The 19,248-nt window shown below is 35.5% G+C and overlaps 1 protein-coding gene across 1 annotated transcript in view; it reads left to right on the top strand.

The window, feature by feature from the left end:
* The window catches only part of SLC25A13 (solute carrier family 25 member 13), a 163,432-nt gene that overhangs the window by 65,769 nt on the left and 78,415 nt on the right, over nt 1-19,248 (top strand). The window contains exon 5 of the mRNA XM_032235092.1: nt 16,943-17,082. Coding sequence (XP_032090983.1) covers nt 16,943-17,082 — 140 coding nt within the window. The remainder of the gene's footprint in view (nt 1-16,942; nt 17,083-19,248) is intronic.

Genomic DNA, 19,248 nt, shown 5'->3' with positions numbered 1-19,248 from the left:
GAAAATGGGTGAAGATACATAGGTCTCTATTTTTCCTATATGGGATTAGAGGAGAATTTGGGGATTCATGTGCTTACCATTTGAAAGCAATGGGAAACACTACTGTTGGTTTTTGACCATTGTGTGATTAGGGTTGTGTTTCAGTAAACGGGTACAGGTCAGCTACTGCATTGGCTGGAAATTTCTTATGGCTGTTATTATGCTTTGATACAAATCTATGCAATCATATTTGAAATATATTTCAGCAGTTTTGCCATTTAATCCAAAAGCTATATTGAAGAACAGTGAAGATATTAAAAATGCAATATATAATATAGGATGCTTTTTAGTTAAAAAAAAAAGTGAAATCATGCCTGGTATAAGCAGTGGAGAGTTAACTGCATTTCATTGTGCAACATATTGTGAGGAAATTGATTTAGAAACATTCCTGAAAATAAAGACATAAATGGGCTACAAGTCATGTTGGAAAATATGTAATGCTAAGGCAAGTTGTAACATACAACTGTAACATTCAACTGGGCTGATGAAAAAATAATAATGAGCTTGAATTGGGTTGTCAAAAGCTGTTGAGACAATTTTAGACAAGAAGAACAAACACTTCAATATTAAACAAAAAATCCTGGCTCCATTAATAATGGCCCTAAAATATAAATATTTTAGACATGTAATGCAAAGGCAAAATGATTAATCAAATCAGTGTTTGGAAAAATAAAAGGCTAGATATTATGAGCATACAGAAACTCTTGGTGAAATGATAACTGTTGGGTCATGACTGAACAATGAAGTTGTGATGCATGTTTAATATGTTGAATTTAACACAGTATATTTCTAAATGCTAATTGTTTAATAACGCATTAATATACTAATAGCAATAAAGATTTTTGTTAAGATGTTCTTACAGTGGATAATGATTTTGGAAATAAATGCAATTGGGGGTTGGTAAGAATTTTGTATATCTGATCAGATTTATTTAGGCAATGCAATAGATGTGGCAAAATATGTTCTTGCTTTTGTTGGGAAAATCTTTGCTGCATTTAAGCAGACAAACTTTGATAGATGGCTAAATCATATCTAGTTATACCTATCAAAAATATCTGCCAATTGTAGCACCACTGCAATAGGTGGGTAGCTTTCTGCCAGCTGGTGACTTCTGTCAAGATTGTATAATCGGTTTTTGGATCCTCTGCAGAAACATATTTGTTAGTAAAGTTAAATATGTTTATCTTTATTTTTTCAAAATGGAAAGACTTTATTATGTATAAAAATAAAAGTTGAACTTGACCAATGTATTGGTATTGTTAAAAAAAGAGCCTAACTCACGGAAGTATGATGAAAGTTACTTGGTAAATTATATATTTATTTTTATGTAGGATCAGTGCATTTCCCTCCTACTCATTCAGAAGCCAGGGGCAAAAGAGACTGTAATATTGATTACTGTTGGGGAATAATAGTTCTTTTGTCAATTTCTGACTTTGCCCTGTTCTATTCATGAGTTCCACCTATTAAGATCAATACAATTGTGTATTACAGTTTTCTTTAATTTTTAGCTTACCTCTTCTTGTTTTTCTTTCTTCTTGGCTTCGGGGGGAGGAGCCTGCCGCCGTCGGGAGCTCAACGGAGCTCCTCTCAGGGTTCTGGTCTGTATGTCTTATAAGATCTATAGATATCTCCCCTTTCTGGCAGAAAGGGGCAGGGAGAAGGTCAGTCGTTAGGATCTCTTTGTAATTCATAGCTTTTTTTTTTGCTGTGAATGGAGAAGAGGTTCAACATTAGCTGAGCTTTTACTCCAGCCAGTTCTCCGCAGCTGCTTTTTTTGCAGCCCTAGGCAGATTGCCCCCCCCCCCCAGGACAAAGCTAAGCTATTTAAAAATTAATCCGGGCGGGGACCATTCCTGAGGAATTTCTTAGAGACAATTCTTATAGTGGTTAAGGTGTTGGACTGAATAGGAAAGATTTATATTTTGTTCCCAGTTGATCATAGAATTCAGGCAATCACCCTCTCAGTCTAATCAGCACAGAGATTGTTGAAAAGATAAACAGAGTGGGGAAAACATGGCTACTCAAAGGTGGATTATAGGATCAATAATAATTTTAGAATGTGGAAACAGAACTAAAGAAGCGTCAGAATCTTGTGTTGAAAAAAAGAAAGAAAGAAAACAGAAAGGACATTCCACGGATGCAACTAAAAGACAGTGGTGCATAATATGGAGAAATAGAAAGAAACATCAATTTTATTTAATTTGTTTAAAATGTTTACAGAATGATTCTTCTTACAGACAAAGTTCAAAGATTAAACCATCCTAACAATGGTAAACTCAGGAAGTCCCAGTTAAGTAATTGCCCTCAAAACAGAACCACATCACCAGTATTACTAATTTAACAGTCTGGAAGGTCTTATAATAAACTTATAGGATTTAGGTCATCCATATCTCAGGAAGGTGCTTTCTACAAGTCAGACATAACCAAGATTGCACTATTTAAGGTTCCAACAAGATAAATCCCACAAATAGCTTGGTACAAATCATGTAGGATTTCATATGTGATAACCAGCACCCTGATCTGGATTCAGAAGCCTCCTTGGATCCAGTGTACATTGCTGAATATTAATGTTATTTGAATATATCAGAAGATGCCGAAAATTGCTTGGACTGCTACAGCTTCCAAATGCTGTTTTAAGGTCCATTTAAAAATCTCCAAAATCAGTGACTTGTGACCTTAAAAGTCAGAGTTCCTTGTTCTTGCAGGGTTGAACCAAAACCTATTCTCTTCCACACATACTTCTATACCCCATGTAGACACTAATAGTAATGATTGATAGTGTTTGATTAATAGTATTGAGATTTATAAAGGTCAGGGAGGGCCAGAGAACACACACTATTTCTGTCTTCAGCCTCTTGAAGATCCTCAGCAAACATGATCAATGCTTTCTCAATAATGGCTGAATGCAGCAAGAAGTACAAAAATGCATATTTTGTCAGAGAGAAATAAAAAGAAATAAAGAATGAGACAGATTTCATGAGTCTCATGGTAGCGTATTGGTAAAGAAAATGCATTTAGCTTTGCCTGAACTTTGTAATTCCTCTGGCTTCCTTTTTCATTAACCTACTGTCTTTTACATGTTTGGACAAATAAATTTATCAAGGGCAATAGAATTTTGCTAAAACCCTTGAAAACCATAAAACAATGAACATTGGTTTTCCGCAATGTTTTCCCTTGTCTTCCAGTGCTGTAGTATAAATGCTAAAGTGTATTCTTTTATATCTATTTTCCTCAAGGCTTGAATATTAGAACTATGATCCAATTTTAAGTTTCTTTCCTCTCTATCAGACATTGAACTACTGTTAAAAAGACTTGTCAAAAGCATTGAAAAGGCATCCTTAGTATCCCTAATGCAAATAATGCTACTTCTATTTACCCCATTATGCTATTTTTTTATCAAATTCCCCTTTTGCTGGTTGTGTGATAGAAGATAACCTTGCCTTTCATAGTACTGTACATTGTTAACCATATCAGCAGAATAGACCTGTATCAGGTTCTACGTTTTTTCTTTTTAAGGTCTTAATGTAAAATAAAGTATTTCTGACATAACTGCTTAGCTGCAGAGAACAGCATTTTTACAGTGCTTTTTATGATACTGTAGTAAGGATTGTACAATCTAAACATTTATTTTTTAAAAATTGAATTTTTAAGTAAAGTATCAGTCCCCTTCCTTCCCTGCTAGTGGAACAATTATCATTGGGCTGTATCTCCTCCCCTAGGAAAAACACCTGGGTTTCATCCATTCACCAGATAAGAAATGGTGGAAATGTAGAACTTCCTCCTCCTCTTCACCATCTACTATGAAAGGGTGTGCTTGTTTTCTTCTGCAAATTTGTCTAAATATGTGGCAAAAAAGAGAACATTTTACCAAATGTTTTGTACACATGAGGGCAGTCTGATCAGTAGATGGATAAATGAATGTTTATACATTTCTAAACAATAAATAATTTAGAAAACTGGTTTTGAACATTTAATAATGATAATTTTGGCTGATAGGGTCCAGGAGAAGAGCTTTTTTTGTTCTTCATATAAATAAACAGACATCCCAATAATTTGCACTCAGATATTTTGTCAGCAATATACAAATTATAAATACAGGATGCTGTCTACTTTACTCTCCATATAATTATAATCAGTAAGAAATAATGCCTACATAAGTTTTTAATTATACAATAAAGACTTTTTACCTTATAACCTTGGGCTGTTCAATTGATATCAAATTATAGTTATACTTGATCATCGACTCTATTGGGTGGGAGTTGAACTTGATGGAAGTTGAAATTTCCCAAAATATCTGGAGGTTCCTAACTCCTAACTTAACTTTCCGTGTGTGTGTATGTGTGTGTGTGTGTGTGTGTGTGCGTGTGTATATATTACAAACAAAAAATATAAAACATATACAACCTTCTTCCATTTCATACAGTGTGTTGTTTGGTTACAAGATTTTGTGCGTCCTTCCCATGGTCTTACAATTATATATCGAATCACAAATTGTTCATTAGATAAACATAAGTACATTATTATTAAATGTCAATTTTTCGACTGTAATTACTATTCCTTAATTTTAAACAAGATATTCTGAATATTGAATCCATACATACAACTTCATTTTGCATCAATAGTTGACTCCAATTATTATTCCTACTTTTTAAACAATATATTCTATATATTGAAATTATACATACATTATTCCATTATATCATTCTAATTATTTAACAGTGCTAAACCCTTATAGTATTGCATATATTATTCTATTATTCTTAAAATATAAAAAGTTCTCCCACTTTTTCCATTACCATGATTTTTTATCTAACCATTGATAAAACAAATCCCAAATCTTGTAAAATTGTTCTCTAATTTCAAATGTCAAGTTACTCATTTCTGCACATTCCATAATTTTTTGGATAGTTTTCTCCTGTATTGGTATTTTATCTTTTTTCCAATTTTTTGCAAATACAATTCTAGCTGCTGTTAAAACATTTACAATCAAGTATTTCAAGTCTCTATTATATATTTCTGGTATGATTCCCAATAAAAAAGTCTCTGGTTTAAAGTCTATACATTTTTGTGTTATTTTCTCCAACCACGTGTGGATCTTAGTCCAATATATTTTAGCTTCTGCGCAAGTCCACCACATATGGTAATATGAACCCGGTGTCTGATGACATTTCCAACACCTTTCTGATTTATTCTTGAACATTCTTGCTATTCTTGTCGGGGGTATATGCCACCTGTAAAACATCTTATACAAATTTTCTTTATATGTTGTTGACATTGTCATTTTGTAATTTTGGGATCACATTTTCTGCCACTTCTCTAATTCAATCCCATGCCCAAAATTTCCCCCCAAGTTATCAAAGTTCCTTTAACTTGTTCTTCTTCTAACTTAACCTCTAGTAAGTGTCCATAAAGTTTTTAAATTACTTTTTCATCACTACCCATCAAAATTTTATCTAACTCAGTCATTTTATCATAAAAACCTTCCTCTTTACGGTCCTTGTCATATCTAGATTGAATTTGCACATGAAAACCAGTTCATCTTTATACCTTCCTTTTCCAGATCTTGCATAGACTTAAGTTTACCCTCTACTTTCAATATTTCACCATATCTAACTATTTGTTCCTTTTTGTATATTATTGCGTATGAAAAGTCTTCGATAGTTGAAAGCCAGACAGACTGGAATTTTTAAATAATGTTGTCTTTTAATCTTCTCCCAATTTAATAGCAAAGACTCCGGTAATGTCTTATAAAATACCCCCATGTTTTAGTTCCCTTGTACCATAAAAAGGCATGCCATCCCAACAATAGATAATGTCCTTCAAGAATCAATAATCTGGTATTCCTTAGTGTTATCCATTCTTTAACCCACATCAAAGTTGCTGCCTGGTGGATATAGTTCCCAATTGGGAAGGCCCAATCCTCCTCTTGTTCTTGCATCTTGTAACAATTTTAGTTTTATTCTTCATTTTTCCCCCTATCATATGTACTGCAACACTATTTTATTTAAGTCATCAAAATATTCCCTTCCTAATCTAATTGGAATAGTCTGGAACAGATATAAAATTCTAGGTAGAATATTCATTTTAATTGTAAATATTCTCTCTATCATTGAAAGTTGTAGATTTTCCCATTTCTTCATGTCCATCTGATCTGTTGTTTGAGCTTATAGTAATTATTGTCTTTAAGAGCACTGCATCTTGCTGTTAAATATATCCCCAAATATTTAACTTTGATCGTAACTTGCAGCTCCAAGGTTTCCACCAACTCTTCTTTTTGTCTTGTTGACATATTATTTGTCAAGATTTTCGTTTTGTCTTTATTTATTTTTAATCCTGCTACTTTTCCATATTCTTCTATTCTTTCTAACAATTTAGGTGCAGTTTCTAATGGATCCTCTAGAATGAAGATCAAGTCAGGTGCAAATGCTTGTAGCTTGTATTCTTTCTTTTTGATTTTCATTCCTTTTATTTCTTTTCCTTCTCTGACCTTTCTATTTAAAACTTCTAATGTTAAGACAAAAAGTAATGGTGATGATGGGCAGCCTTGTCTCGTCCATTACTTTATTTCAGTAGACTCTGTGAGATCTCCATTTATCATTATCTTAGCTGTTTGTTTATAATATATAATTTGTATGGTTTGAATAAATTTCTCACCAAAGCCCTTTTTTTCAGTTGTAACAGCATAAGGCGCCAGTTCATGTTGTCAAATGCCTTCTGAGCATCCAAAAACATCAATGCAAATTGTTTTCAGGATGTGCCTCATAATATTCCAAAGTGTCTAAGATTATCCTCATATTATCTTTAATTTGTCACTTTGGCAGAAACCCATTTTTATCAGAATAAATGAAACCATTTAAGTATTTTTTAAGTCATTCTGCCAATATTGAAGCAAATAACTTATAATCTGAATTTAACATGGAAATTGGTCTGTTATTAATTTGTAGTAAATCGGCCTCCTCCTTTTGTAAAAGTGTAATATATGCTTCTGACCATGTTTTGGGTATTCTCCTCTCTGACATCACCTCATTCATAACTTCTAATAATGGGAGAGTAAGGAAGTTGACATTGCGGTGACACGACAGTCAATCTCGGGGCTCCGAGACCACCACCAAAATTCCAACTGCAGGACTGTCCAACTGGACCTAATCCGTCCCAAAGAGACGGTGATAGGAAGGGGCATATCCTGCCAATCCCAAAGAAACCCGCAGAGTCTCTAGTGATCCAGGAATAGCCCTTTTGCCAGTGGCTAGGAAGCAGCCATTAAGGCTGGCGAAACTGCTGACAGCTTCGGAAGTTAAAGTGCAGGAGAGAGCATGTTGTTTATGGTGAGATTTTTACCTTTTTCCTGATTTATGAAAACATCCTAAATGAAGAGAATTAATTTAAAGTAAAGACTGATGAGAGAGAGTAAGCGGCGAATATAAGGCTACAGTCAAAGTGAAAGTTTTTTCCCCTCCTTTTTATTGTTGAAAGCTTGACTAGGCTTTCTGATCAGCACAGTGTTAAATGGAGCAGGCTTTTTCCTTTTCCGTTTTCCTGCCTTTTACTTTTTGGACTGTTTGATAACTAAGTTCTATAGTTCCACTGTTTAGGAGTCTTTTTTTATATACAGCGTTTCTCATTTGGCTTTTTATTTTTTATTTTCTCTTAATAAGGCGGAGAACGCAATACAGAGAGGGAAAGTTTTGGATAAGTAACACTGCCACCTAGAGGCTTTTAAACTTTGTTTCTATTTTTTGTCTGAATGAATGTTTAGAAAAAGTTGCTCTCCAAGGTTACTGGCTCAGCCAGGACTGATAGGGGAACAGTTATTTTACACAGGTGCTCACTCTGAAATTTTCAGAGCTTGAAATTCTGCCTGGAAAGAATAGATAACAACTGTAAGAGTAAGCCTGGAATGATCTTGAAAGGCTTTCATTTTATAAAAGTTTTGAATTTATTTTTCTTTTGTTTAGAGAACTTTAGCTTTACAAGAAGCCTTGAAACTATTTCTTCTTTTCTTTTCTTTTCTTTTTGCTGGTGGCAGTGTTTACTTCTTTTTGCTGTGAACTTGGGTTTTGTATTTCGTTATTTTCAAATTTTTTTTTTTTTTAATTGGATTATGGCATAGAAAAGATTGAAGATTTTTTTTCTCTTTTATGGGTTTTTGGTTTTTCTTTTTCCTTTTCACATTTTTCATAGTAGGTTTTCCTACTGTCTCCGTTTTGCTTTCGTGCTTTACCCTTGGCTTTTTTTCCTTCCCTTTTTCCTCAGCCTTTTTGTTTTCTTTTTCTTTTACCTTTTTCCTTTTTTTTAACCTTTGATCACTTTATTGTCACTCTGGATTGCAATTGACTTTTATATCAAGTGGATTATAATATAGAAAAATTTGAAGATGAGTAAAAGAATAATAACTACCGGCTCTGCAACAACAACATCCTCCTCCTCACCAGCAGGGGGACAAAGATCAATACAAACAATGTTACATCAGGAAAAAGAAAAGAGAGAGAAGGCAGTTACCGTAGAGATGATTATGCAAGGAATTCAGAATTTGCAAGTAAAAACAGATACCATTGAAAAGAGAACAGAAAACATGGAAAAAAGAATTGCGGCAATAGAACAATGAACCGGAAGCATTGAACAACAAACAGAGAACATGGAAAAAAAGGAGTTAAAACTGATGAAAAAATTGATAGTATTCAACAAATGGTAATGAAATATGAAGATAGACCACAAAAAGTTGAAGAAAAAGGTGACCAAAGAGAGAAGAAAATTGTGGAGATTGATAATAGACTGAGTGTGGTCAAAAAAAGATAATATTAGAACACTGAATTGGGATATGGAAAGGTCAGAATTTTTTCTAAGGTTCCAAAACATAGAATAAGAAAAAGGTGAAAACCTCACCGGGGGGGGCGGAGCCTGTTGCCGAGGAGGGCTCAACCGAGCTCCTCTCAGAGATCTGGTTTGTATATCTAAATAAGATCATAGATATCACCCCTTTTTGGCTAAGAAAGGGGCAGGGAGTAGCTCTGTGTGCTAGGGTCTATTCGTAATTCACAGCCTTTCTCTTTTTTTTTTGCTGTGGACAGAGATTAGATCCAGCGTGAGCGGAGCTTTTATCTCCAGCCAGTTCTTCTCAGCTGCCTTTTTTGCAGCCCCAGACAGGCGAGCCCCCCCCCAGGACAAAGCAAAGTTGTTTGAAGCTAGGATTAATACGGGCGGGTCCCACTCCTGTGAGATTTATGCTTTTATTACTATCTTAAATACCAGCACCATTTGTCTTAGAGGCTTCTTTGTTTAAACGGACTTCAAAATGGCGATTTCTCCCCGTTGGTGACTGATAGGGGATGTACTTAGCCGGTTTTACCTTCCTGCAGACCGCTCCTTAACAAAATAATTTTTTTTTTTTTTTGGAAACAGAGGGGAGCGAAAGCGCTGTTTATTTGTTTATTTATAATGGCACCCAGGTCAAAATCGAAGCGTCTCTCTACAAATGTGCCTAAAGAATCTAAAGAATCTATACTGGAATCGCAGCCCTTGTCTCCTACGCCCTCTACTGGAGAATTTTTAACACAGGAATCTTTCTTTCAAATGCTTAATGATTTTAAACAAGAAATTAAGGAATTTGTATTGGAGCTATATGATGATTTAAAGTCTAAAATTGACCAAATGAAGGCGAATACGTTTGCAGCCGTGTCTGCCCTGTCAGATTATTCTGCTGAAATAGAGAATAAATTGGAAAGCTTGGAGGAGGCTAATTTTAATTTGACTACTAATATTCAAATATTACAACAAAAAATTAGAGACACTCAAGAACAGCTCGTGATGATAAACTTTAATAAGAAGGCATTCGCAATAAGAGTCAGAGAATTCCGTGAAAAGGAGCGAGAGAATCTGAAACAGACCTTTGTTGAAGCCTTCAGCCATGCGGTGGGAAGCCCGGGACTTAACTTTGATTGGCAGATTCGGAAAATCTATCGCCAGAACTCGTTGGTAGCGGAACAGCGACAGCTCCCGAGGGATATAATTATATATTTTTCCACAAAAGAATCCAGAAACGCGATTATGCAAAAGTTTCATAATAATAGTCTGCGAGTTGATGACCAGGACTTGATTGTCTTCAAAGAAATACCTTTCCAGATGTTGAGAGCAAGAAGAGACTATGCTTTTTTAACTAAAGAGCTTAGAAATCAACAGATTCAATATAGATGGGAGGCCCCAGCCGGCATTACGGTCACATTTGAGAATCAAAGACTTCGTCTTAACTCTGTTTTGGAGGCTCGAGATTTCTATTACAAGACTTTGAAGGCGGGACTTCCTGATTCACTTGGAAAAGAGGAAAGACAAGCTGAAGGAGAAGGCAAGCAACAGACCACATGGCTGCAAGATGGAGGGGGTAGCTTTTCCTCCCTCGGAGAAGCAGAAAAGCGGAGATCGAGGATTTAGACATTTTAAAATATTTGCCAAAGTTGTGGACTGAATGGGGGTTTGCGACCTCTCTCCGGTAGAAAAAGCGGAACTTATTGGTGGGGTGATACTGATTGTATATATGTAAAATGAATGCGGAATGATTTATGTTGTTTAAATTCTGTTAGAAGGGATTACTTTAAAACAGAAGGTAAACTGATTCTTGTTGAAAGTATTATTTGAATATGTGGAATGATCCATGCTATTTAATTTTTATTAGAAGGGAAAGCTCGGTGAAATTATTTTGAGTTGGATTTTAAATTAATGTCTGCATAAATTTGATAGTGGCAAATATCAGAGAAGCAAGGGATGAGGGTAAAATGCATGCGGAATGATTTACGTATATTGGTGGGGTGATATTGAATGTATATATGTAAAAGGATGCAAAATGATTTATGTTGTTTAAATTCTGTTAGAAGGGAAAGCTGGACGAGATTATTTTTTAAAACAGAAGGTTAACTGATTCTTGTTGAAAGTATTATTTGAATATGTGGAATGATCCATGCTATTTAATTCTTATTAGAAGGGAAAGTTTGGTGAAATTATTTTGAGCTAGATCTCAAACTAATGTCTGCATAAATTTGATAGTGGTAAATATCAGACAAGCAAGGGATGAGGGTAAAATGCATGCGGAATGATTTACGTTGTTTAAATCCTATTAGAAGGGAAAGCCGGTCGGGATCATCTTAAGATAGAATGTAAACTGATTTTTGTGTAAAGTAATACTTGATTCACGCTGCTTAAATTTTACTAAGAAGGGAAAGTTTGGTTAGATTATTTTGAATTACTGTTTGAAAATAAGGTTAAGAAAGATTATTTACTGTATATACTCGAGTATAAGCCTAGTTTTTCAGCCCACTTTTTGGGCTGAAAAAAGCCGCCTCGGCTTATACTCGAGTCAGTGAAAAATTTGCCCGAAATGGAGGAGAAAAAGGGGCGGGGCCATGCCGCTGGGTGACACTCGTGAATGGCCCAGTGCCCCTGTGAGTTTCCCCTCCCTCTGTGTCAGTTTGCCGCTCAGCGCGCACCGCACCATCCCCCCTCCTCACGTTCTAATGTAATGCAGGGCTGTCTTACGATTCCCCTTCCTCCCCCTCCTGCCGCTCTGCAACGATGTCCCACCTCCTCCTTGTTATGGCAAGCAGCCACATAGCGATGTCCCACCTCCTCTGATACAGTGATCCAATGATAGGAATCACTGTGCCGTGTGTCATAGGAGGCGGGACATCGCTCCCGCGGCTGCACGGGACATCATCATCACAGCGGGACATCAGCATCATGAGGTGAGTGAAGTATTTCATTGAATACACCGCTAGTTTACTGTTTTTCTTTGAAATAAATATTCAAAAACATTATTGGTATCTATTTTTATTTTTGAAATTTACCGGTAGCTGCTGCATTTCCCACCCTAGGCTTATACTCGAGTCAATAACTTTTCCAGTTTTTTGTGGTAAAATTAGGTGCCTCGGCTTATATTCGGGTCGGCCTATACTCGAGTATATACGGTACGCTGTTTAAATCCTATTAGAAGGGAAAGTTTGATTATTCTTCTGTAAAGTAATATTTGAATATGTGGAATGATCCACGCTGCTTAAATTTTACTAGAAGGGATTATTTTTGAGCTAGATTGTATATTGATGTCTATACAAATTTGTACAAATGTTTATCTGAATACAAGGTTAAGGAAGAGGAACGGGAGAGTCTACAGGAGGTTGGGGTAAATAACAAAGAAGTAAGAGACGAGAATAAAATATAGATAGAATGACTTACACTATTTAAGCATAGATAAAGATGGGGGGCTGAGCTTAACACAAAGAGTTCTTTTTCTTTTTTTTCCTTTTTCTTTTTTCTTTTTTCTTTTTTCTTTTCTTTCTTTTTTCTTGTTTTTCTTTTCTTTAATATATTACTTTTATTTTTAATCCATACGAACACAAGATACTTTAGATAGAAGGCAGTGCCAGGTGTGGGCCCCGGGAAGTCGGGAGGATTAGGGATGGGGATTTATGGGGGGTGGGTGGGTGGGTGTTAACATAGTCTCAATAAGAACAAGAATGCACTTATATACGGTTGTTGTTTTTTTTCCTTTTTTTTCTCTTTTCTTTCTTTATATTTTTTTTTCCTTGGTTTATTTTACTTTTTATCAGATTAAACAACACTTGAATAAAGGCATACACCAAGGAGGGAGGTAGAGGGAAAGAAGAGGGAGGAGTAAGGAAGGAGTAAGGGGAATGTAAGGAGGGCGTGTTGGGAGTAAGGGGAGAAGGAAGGTTTGAGGGGAAAGGGAAGTAGGAGGGGAGTGTTAGAGGGAGGAAAGGAAAGTTGGAGGGGGTAGATGGGGTGTATGGAGGATGGAAGTGTCAGGTGGGGTTGTGAATGATGAGTTGTGTTTTCTTTTTTATTTTTTTTATTTTTTTTATTTTTTTTTCTTATAGCAAATACTCTGTATATAAGTGATTGTAAAATGGAATGTGAAAATGAATAAAATATATTTAAAAAAAAAGAAAAAAAAGAAAAAGGTGAAAACCTGTTCCAAATAATAATAGAAATCTTGACAAACGTCCTCGAGTTAACCCAAGAGAAGATGGCTGATGCTATAGATGAATTTCGAATTTAAACAAGATATGCAGCGAGAAATGACTTGCCAAAGGAAGTTTATGCAAGGTTTACCAAGAAAGCAATTAGGATGCAAATACTTTAAAAAAAGCAAGAGATTGAAAACTGGAGTACAAAGACAAGAAGAGTGAGAGAATTGAGAAGAGAATATCAATTTTTGACTAAAATTCTACTCAAAAAAAGTGTTAATTACAGATGGTTGATACCAGAAAGTTTAATGTTTGTATGGCAAGGACAAAGATAAAGAATAGATTCAATTGAAAAAGCAGAAGCATTTTCCGAAGAACATCTCAGATGAAAGGCTGAGGGAACTGGACATAAAGAATCTGTGGCAGAATCACGAGCGATGTCTTCAGCTTCGAATGGAAAAGAAGAAGGTGCTGTAGGTGGCGTGGTTATTAGAGATCTACGAGAACCTAGAACCAGAGTAATAAATCCTATATATAAAACATAAATATGGAAGAGAATAAAATTATCTCAATTAACATAAATGGACTTAATTCAGCAAATAAAAGAAATAAAATATTTCACAAACTAAGGAAATTAAAATTTGATATAATTTGTCTACAAGAAGTGCATATTCAAAAGCAATATGAATACTTATTAAGGCAACCAAAGCTGCGGAAAACGTTTACTTCATTGGCAACCTGTAAGAAAAGAGGAGTGATCCTTTATATTAAAGATATAATCCTAGTGGAACAAATTTATATAGATGACGATGGAATAATTTTGATGGTGGAAATTATGGACAATAATAAGAAAATGCTCCTAATAGCAATCTATGCACCTAATTATAAGCAAGATGAATTCTACAGAAAATTACACAGGAAAATAATGGATTTGGGTTACTTAAATATTTGTATGATGGGAGATTTTAATGGAATTGTAGATAAGAATATGGTCTATAACTCACAAAAACAACAAAGTGAAATAGAAAGATATTCCCTAAATTCTTTTTAAAAATGATCGATGAGACAGGTTTAAAGGATGTTTGGAGAGAGAGAGAAATCCTACTAAAAAAAATATACTTTTTATTCAAACAGACATTTATCTTATTCTAGAATCAATATGATATGGGTAGCGACTAAATCGGCCTATAACATATAGAAAATTGAGATTGAAACAAGTATTTGGGCAGACCACAACCCAGTGATAATTAAATGGAAAGGACAAAGAAAAAGATCTAGGTGGACATTAAACAACACTATATTAAAAGAGAAAGACTTTGTATAGAAAATGGAAAAGGAATTGGCCTTTTTTTTTTTTTTAAGAAAATAGAAAAGAGGAGACATCAATACAGAACCTCTGGGACACAATGAAGGCCTATACCAGAGTCCTGATAATTGCCTATACAAGGAAGAGAAATATAAAGAAAAGACAAACACTTAAAGGACTTGACAATGAATATAAGAGTCTTGAAAAAGAACTACAGAACTCCCCACAAAAGAAGGACATTAAAGTAATAATGGATACGATTAAACACAAAATTAGGTTAATGGAAAAAGAGGAATCAGCCCAAAAAATTAGGGATGCTAAACAGAATTACTTTGAAAATGCTAATAAACCAGGCAGATGGTTGGCATACAAACTGAGAAAAGAGAGAGATTCAAAGAAGATATTGCAGTTAATGGATGATCAAGGGTAAACTTGTTATGGGAATGAAGAGAAGAAAAAAACATATACAAGATTATTACTGTAAACTACATGATCATGAGAATACAGAAGGGGCAAGAGTAAAACAATACTTACAGGAAGCCAACTTACCCCAGATACCCAAAGAAACTGTAACAATGCTAGAAGGCAAAATAACTATGATGGAGCTATCCGAAGCACACAAAAAACAAAAGAATGTGAAAGCCCCAGGCCCGGATGGGCTACCAACGGAATTTTATAAGACCCTGCATGGTTTTATATTTTTAAAAGCATATCTGTGGTTATTGTAGTAATTGCTTTTTTTCTCAACAACAGTAAGTAGATTTACACACAGACACACAGACACAGACACACACACACACACACACACAAACAGGAACACAAAATTTCAAAAAGACAGAAGTAGATAAGGTGCATAACGTACATAATTTCATTTATATGAATGAATGAAATATAGTTGTAGGTATTAAAATAAATCTGACATTTATTTTAGTAAATAAGTAATTGCTAAATAAATAATATGAACAAGTATTATAAATTTGTTCATGAAGCATGAATGTTCTTTGTATATTATTTAAGTGTTATGTTTGTGAAATAAAGATTGCTGGAAAAAATTGTTCTATATAAACGAATAAACCCTGTGGGGAGTAATGAAAAAAACTCCATTGAGTTTCTATAGGAATTTGTGAACCATAATAAGTGATGAGAAAGAAATGTAAGATACTAACAAAAAAGAGCAAGGGCAATTTTCTGTTGCATAACTATACATGAGTAAAAGATCTAAATATATTGATATAAAATTCTGATATCAAATTACAACATTGCTTCTTAAAAACTCAGGTTATAATTTTTAGGTACTCAAACTAAAGGAGGAAAGGAAGCAGTGATTTGTTTGTGATCTTATGGTATTTAGAAAATGCAATCTTGTAGAAAACCTTTGGAATAGAATGCAATGAGCTGTTTATACAGTTTTACAAACCAGTTACTGACTGCAAAAAGAATGATTGCAACCGGTAAGACTTCCACAGAAAAGTTGTATATTGCACAGGTCAGAAGGTAACCTGCCTGAAAAAATACTTACAGACCCTTTACATTCTGAACATAAAGTTTCAATTCTGCAGTTTCAGTGCTGCACTAGGGCATTACATGCCAAAACAATTAGACACAGGGACACTTTTTTCCCTTGTGCCATCACTCTACTCATAGTACTGCCTTATAAGAACACTTAATTCTCAAAGTATTGTCTATTGTCTATGTACATTTATCTATATTGCATGATTGTAGCATTATTTTTATCATCATCTTCTTTACTATTCTCTCTTATTGGTACTGTTGTTGTTGTTACTCTATTACTTTGCATGTATACTGAGAGCTTCTGCACTGGAGTCAAATTCCTTGTGTGTCTAATCACACTTGGCCAAACAAACCTATTGTACTCTGCTCTGCTCAACCCAACTCAACTCTATTGTACCCTACCCTACCCTACCTTACCCTACCCTACCCTACCCTACTCTACTCTACTCTACTCTGTGAAAAGCAAAAGCAAGTAGGCCGTTTTATATAATGGGCTGTTTTGAAGCTGTGCAAGTAACTAGACTGTCACTTGTATAGTTAGTAAAATTCAGCTATGTGTATCTAAAATAAGTTATATATCATTTGAATTAAGGAAATCCTAGATGGCATGTAGTCAGTATATTGTATTTACTCTGTACATTATTTTGAAGCTGATCTTCGCTAAGCAAGGAAGGAAAGAAGCGAGAGACTTATGTTTCTGAATGGCAAGTATCTCATTGAAACCTGAGATAAGGAAGTGGGTTCCTGAAAACTGCCAAGATACATGTGTGAAAGTTTCAAGATTTGCAGCCTGCATAATTCCCAGGCATCATAAACTTGATAATATTATAATGTTTTTGGAATAGAAATCCTAAAAGGCTGGGGAAAGCTGACTTATACATAGTCATACTTAAATTGCAGCATAATGTTAGGTTATCTCTTAAAGGAGAAGAGAAAATGGAGAATCTGTGGTTCAGTATTTTGTAGCATACAATCTGTACATTGGATCGCAGATAGATGTTAGATTTATTTAAATGAATCTGTTCAGATAATAAATCCAATGAAAGAATAAATCAGCTTTGCTTCAGAACTGCTTGCACTAATTCAGTTCTTCCCCTTTTTTTATTTTCTTTCCCAGAGGATGTTAAACAGGTGTTTGGCCAGACCACAATTCACCGCCGTATTCCTTTTAACTGGAACTCTGAATTTGTGCAGCTACATTTTGGAAAAGATCGGAAAAGGCGTCTAACATATGCAGAATTCACCCAATTCTTATTGGTGAGTTTTGACAAAACTTTAAATCTTAACAAAGAACAAGAAGAGTTTTAAACTGCTATATATTTTCCCATATAGATTTCTTTTTAATCTATAAGTAATTTTAGATTGCTAAATATTTGTGTGCACTTTCTCTCTCTTCCCCCCCACCCCCCAATACCTCCCTTCCTCCTCTCTGGTGTGTGTATAATATACATACAAGTAGTTCTCACTTTATGACCATTTGTTCAGCAACCATTTGAAATTTCAAGACTGCGGGTTCCGGGGGGCGGTGCCTGTCGCCGAAGGAGCTCAACGGAGCTCCTCTCAGAGTTCTGGTCTGTATATCTAATTAAGATCAATAGATATCACCCCTTTTTGGCAGAAAGGGGCAGGCAGAAGCTCAGGTGCTAGGATTTATTCGTAGTTCACAGCCCCTTTTTTTTTTGGCTGTGAACGGAGAAAAGATCCAGCGTAACTGAGCTCTTATCTCCAGCCAGTTCTTCTTAGCTGCCTTTTTTGCAGCCCTAGACAGGTGACCCCCCCCCCCTCAGGACAATGATAAGCTGCTTAAAGCTACTTAAGACTAACACGAGCGGGTTCCACTCCTGAGATGTTCCTTTTTTTATAACTATCTTAAACACCAGCCTCGTTTTCCTTTGAGGCTTCTTTGTTCAATCGTGCTACAAAATGGCGATTTTACTGTGTTGGTGATTAATAGATGACGTAATTAACCGGCTCTATCTTCCTGGAGACCGCTCCTCATTAACAAGCAAAATCTACAAATAACTTATTGAGAACTGAGCAGGTGAAGATACTGTTTATTTGTTTATTCTCAGCTTTTACCTATAATGGCTCCCAGGTCTAAGCAGGCAAAGCGCTCCCCTTCGCATGTGCTTAAAGAACTTGCTATAAAATCGCTGCCCTTGCCTCCCACACCCCCTACTGGAGATTCCTTAACACAGGAACTTCTTTTTCAAATACTCAATGACTTCAAACAAGAAATCAAAGAATTTGTGCTGGACTTATGTGACAAAATTGAGACCAAGATTGCCCAAATAAAGATGGATATGTTTGAAGCTATGTCTGCTTTGACAGATTATACTGAAGAAATGGAGACTAAACTGGAAACTTTGGAGGAGGCTAATTTTAATTTGACTTCCAACATCCAAACATTACAACAAGAGATTAGAGATACTCAAACACAACTTATAATGATAAATTACAACAGGAAGGCGTTTGCAATAAGAGTCAGAGGACTGCCCGAAAAGAGAGGAGAGAACTTGAAACAGACGTTTGTAGAGGCTTTCAGTCAAGCGGTGGGAAGTCTGGGATTCAATTTTGATTGGAATATTCGAAAAATCTATCGCCAGAATTCGTGTGTAGCAGAACAGCGACAGCTCCCAAGAGACATAATTATATATTTTTTCACAAGAGAATCCAGAAATGCGATCATCCAAAAGTTTTACAACAACAGGCTGCGAATCGATGGGCAGGATTTGTTTGTCTTTAAAGAAATACCACTCCAGATGCTGCAAGCAAGGAGAGATTATACTTTTTTAACCAAAGAGCTTAGAAACCACCAAATACGGTATAAATGGGAAGCTCCAGTTGGAATCACAGTTACATTCGAAAATCAAAGATTTCGTCTCAACTCTGTTTCGGAAGCTCGGGACTTTTATTATAAAACTCTGAAGGCGGGACTTCCTGACTCACTCGGAAACGCGGAAAGACAAGGTGAAGGAAAGACAAGCAGCAATTCAGTTGGTTACAAGACGGAGGGAGTTGTTCTCCCCCTACCGGAGAGGCAGAAGAGCGGAAACTGAGGATTTAGCCATATCTTCAAAGCAGCGGGACACGTGGCTATAAGGCAGAGGGCTGCCTTCTCTTTCCGGAAGGGCAGAAGAGTAAAGAATAAAGATCCAGCGATGTCTTTAAAATACTTTTTAAACTCTTAGATTGATTACAATTTTAGGATTCCTGTTTGGTATGAAATGGTAAAGCTGTATATCGATGAGGAACGGAAAGAAGCATCGCTTATTTTGGACAGATATTGTATGGGATTTATATAAGACTTATTTGAATCTTAATCCAAACTGCGCATGAATTGTTTTCTGGTGTGAGGAAAGTGGAGATCAAGATTTATTTGAATTGCGGTTTGGGATGAATGGAGTTGGGAGGAGCGGGGCA

The sequence above is a fragment of the Thamnophis elegans genome, chromosome Z (assembly GCF_009769535.1).
Source record: "Thamnophis elegans isolate rThaEle1 chromosome Z, rThaEle1.pri, whole genome shotgun sequence".
NCBI lineage: Eukaryota > Metazoa > Chordata > Lepidosauria > Squamata > Colubridae > Thamnophis > Thamnophis elegans.
This window is presented reverse-complemented; position numbering and strand designations above follow the sequence as displayed.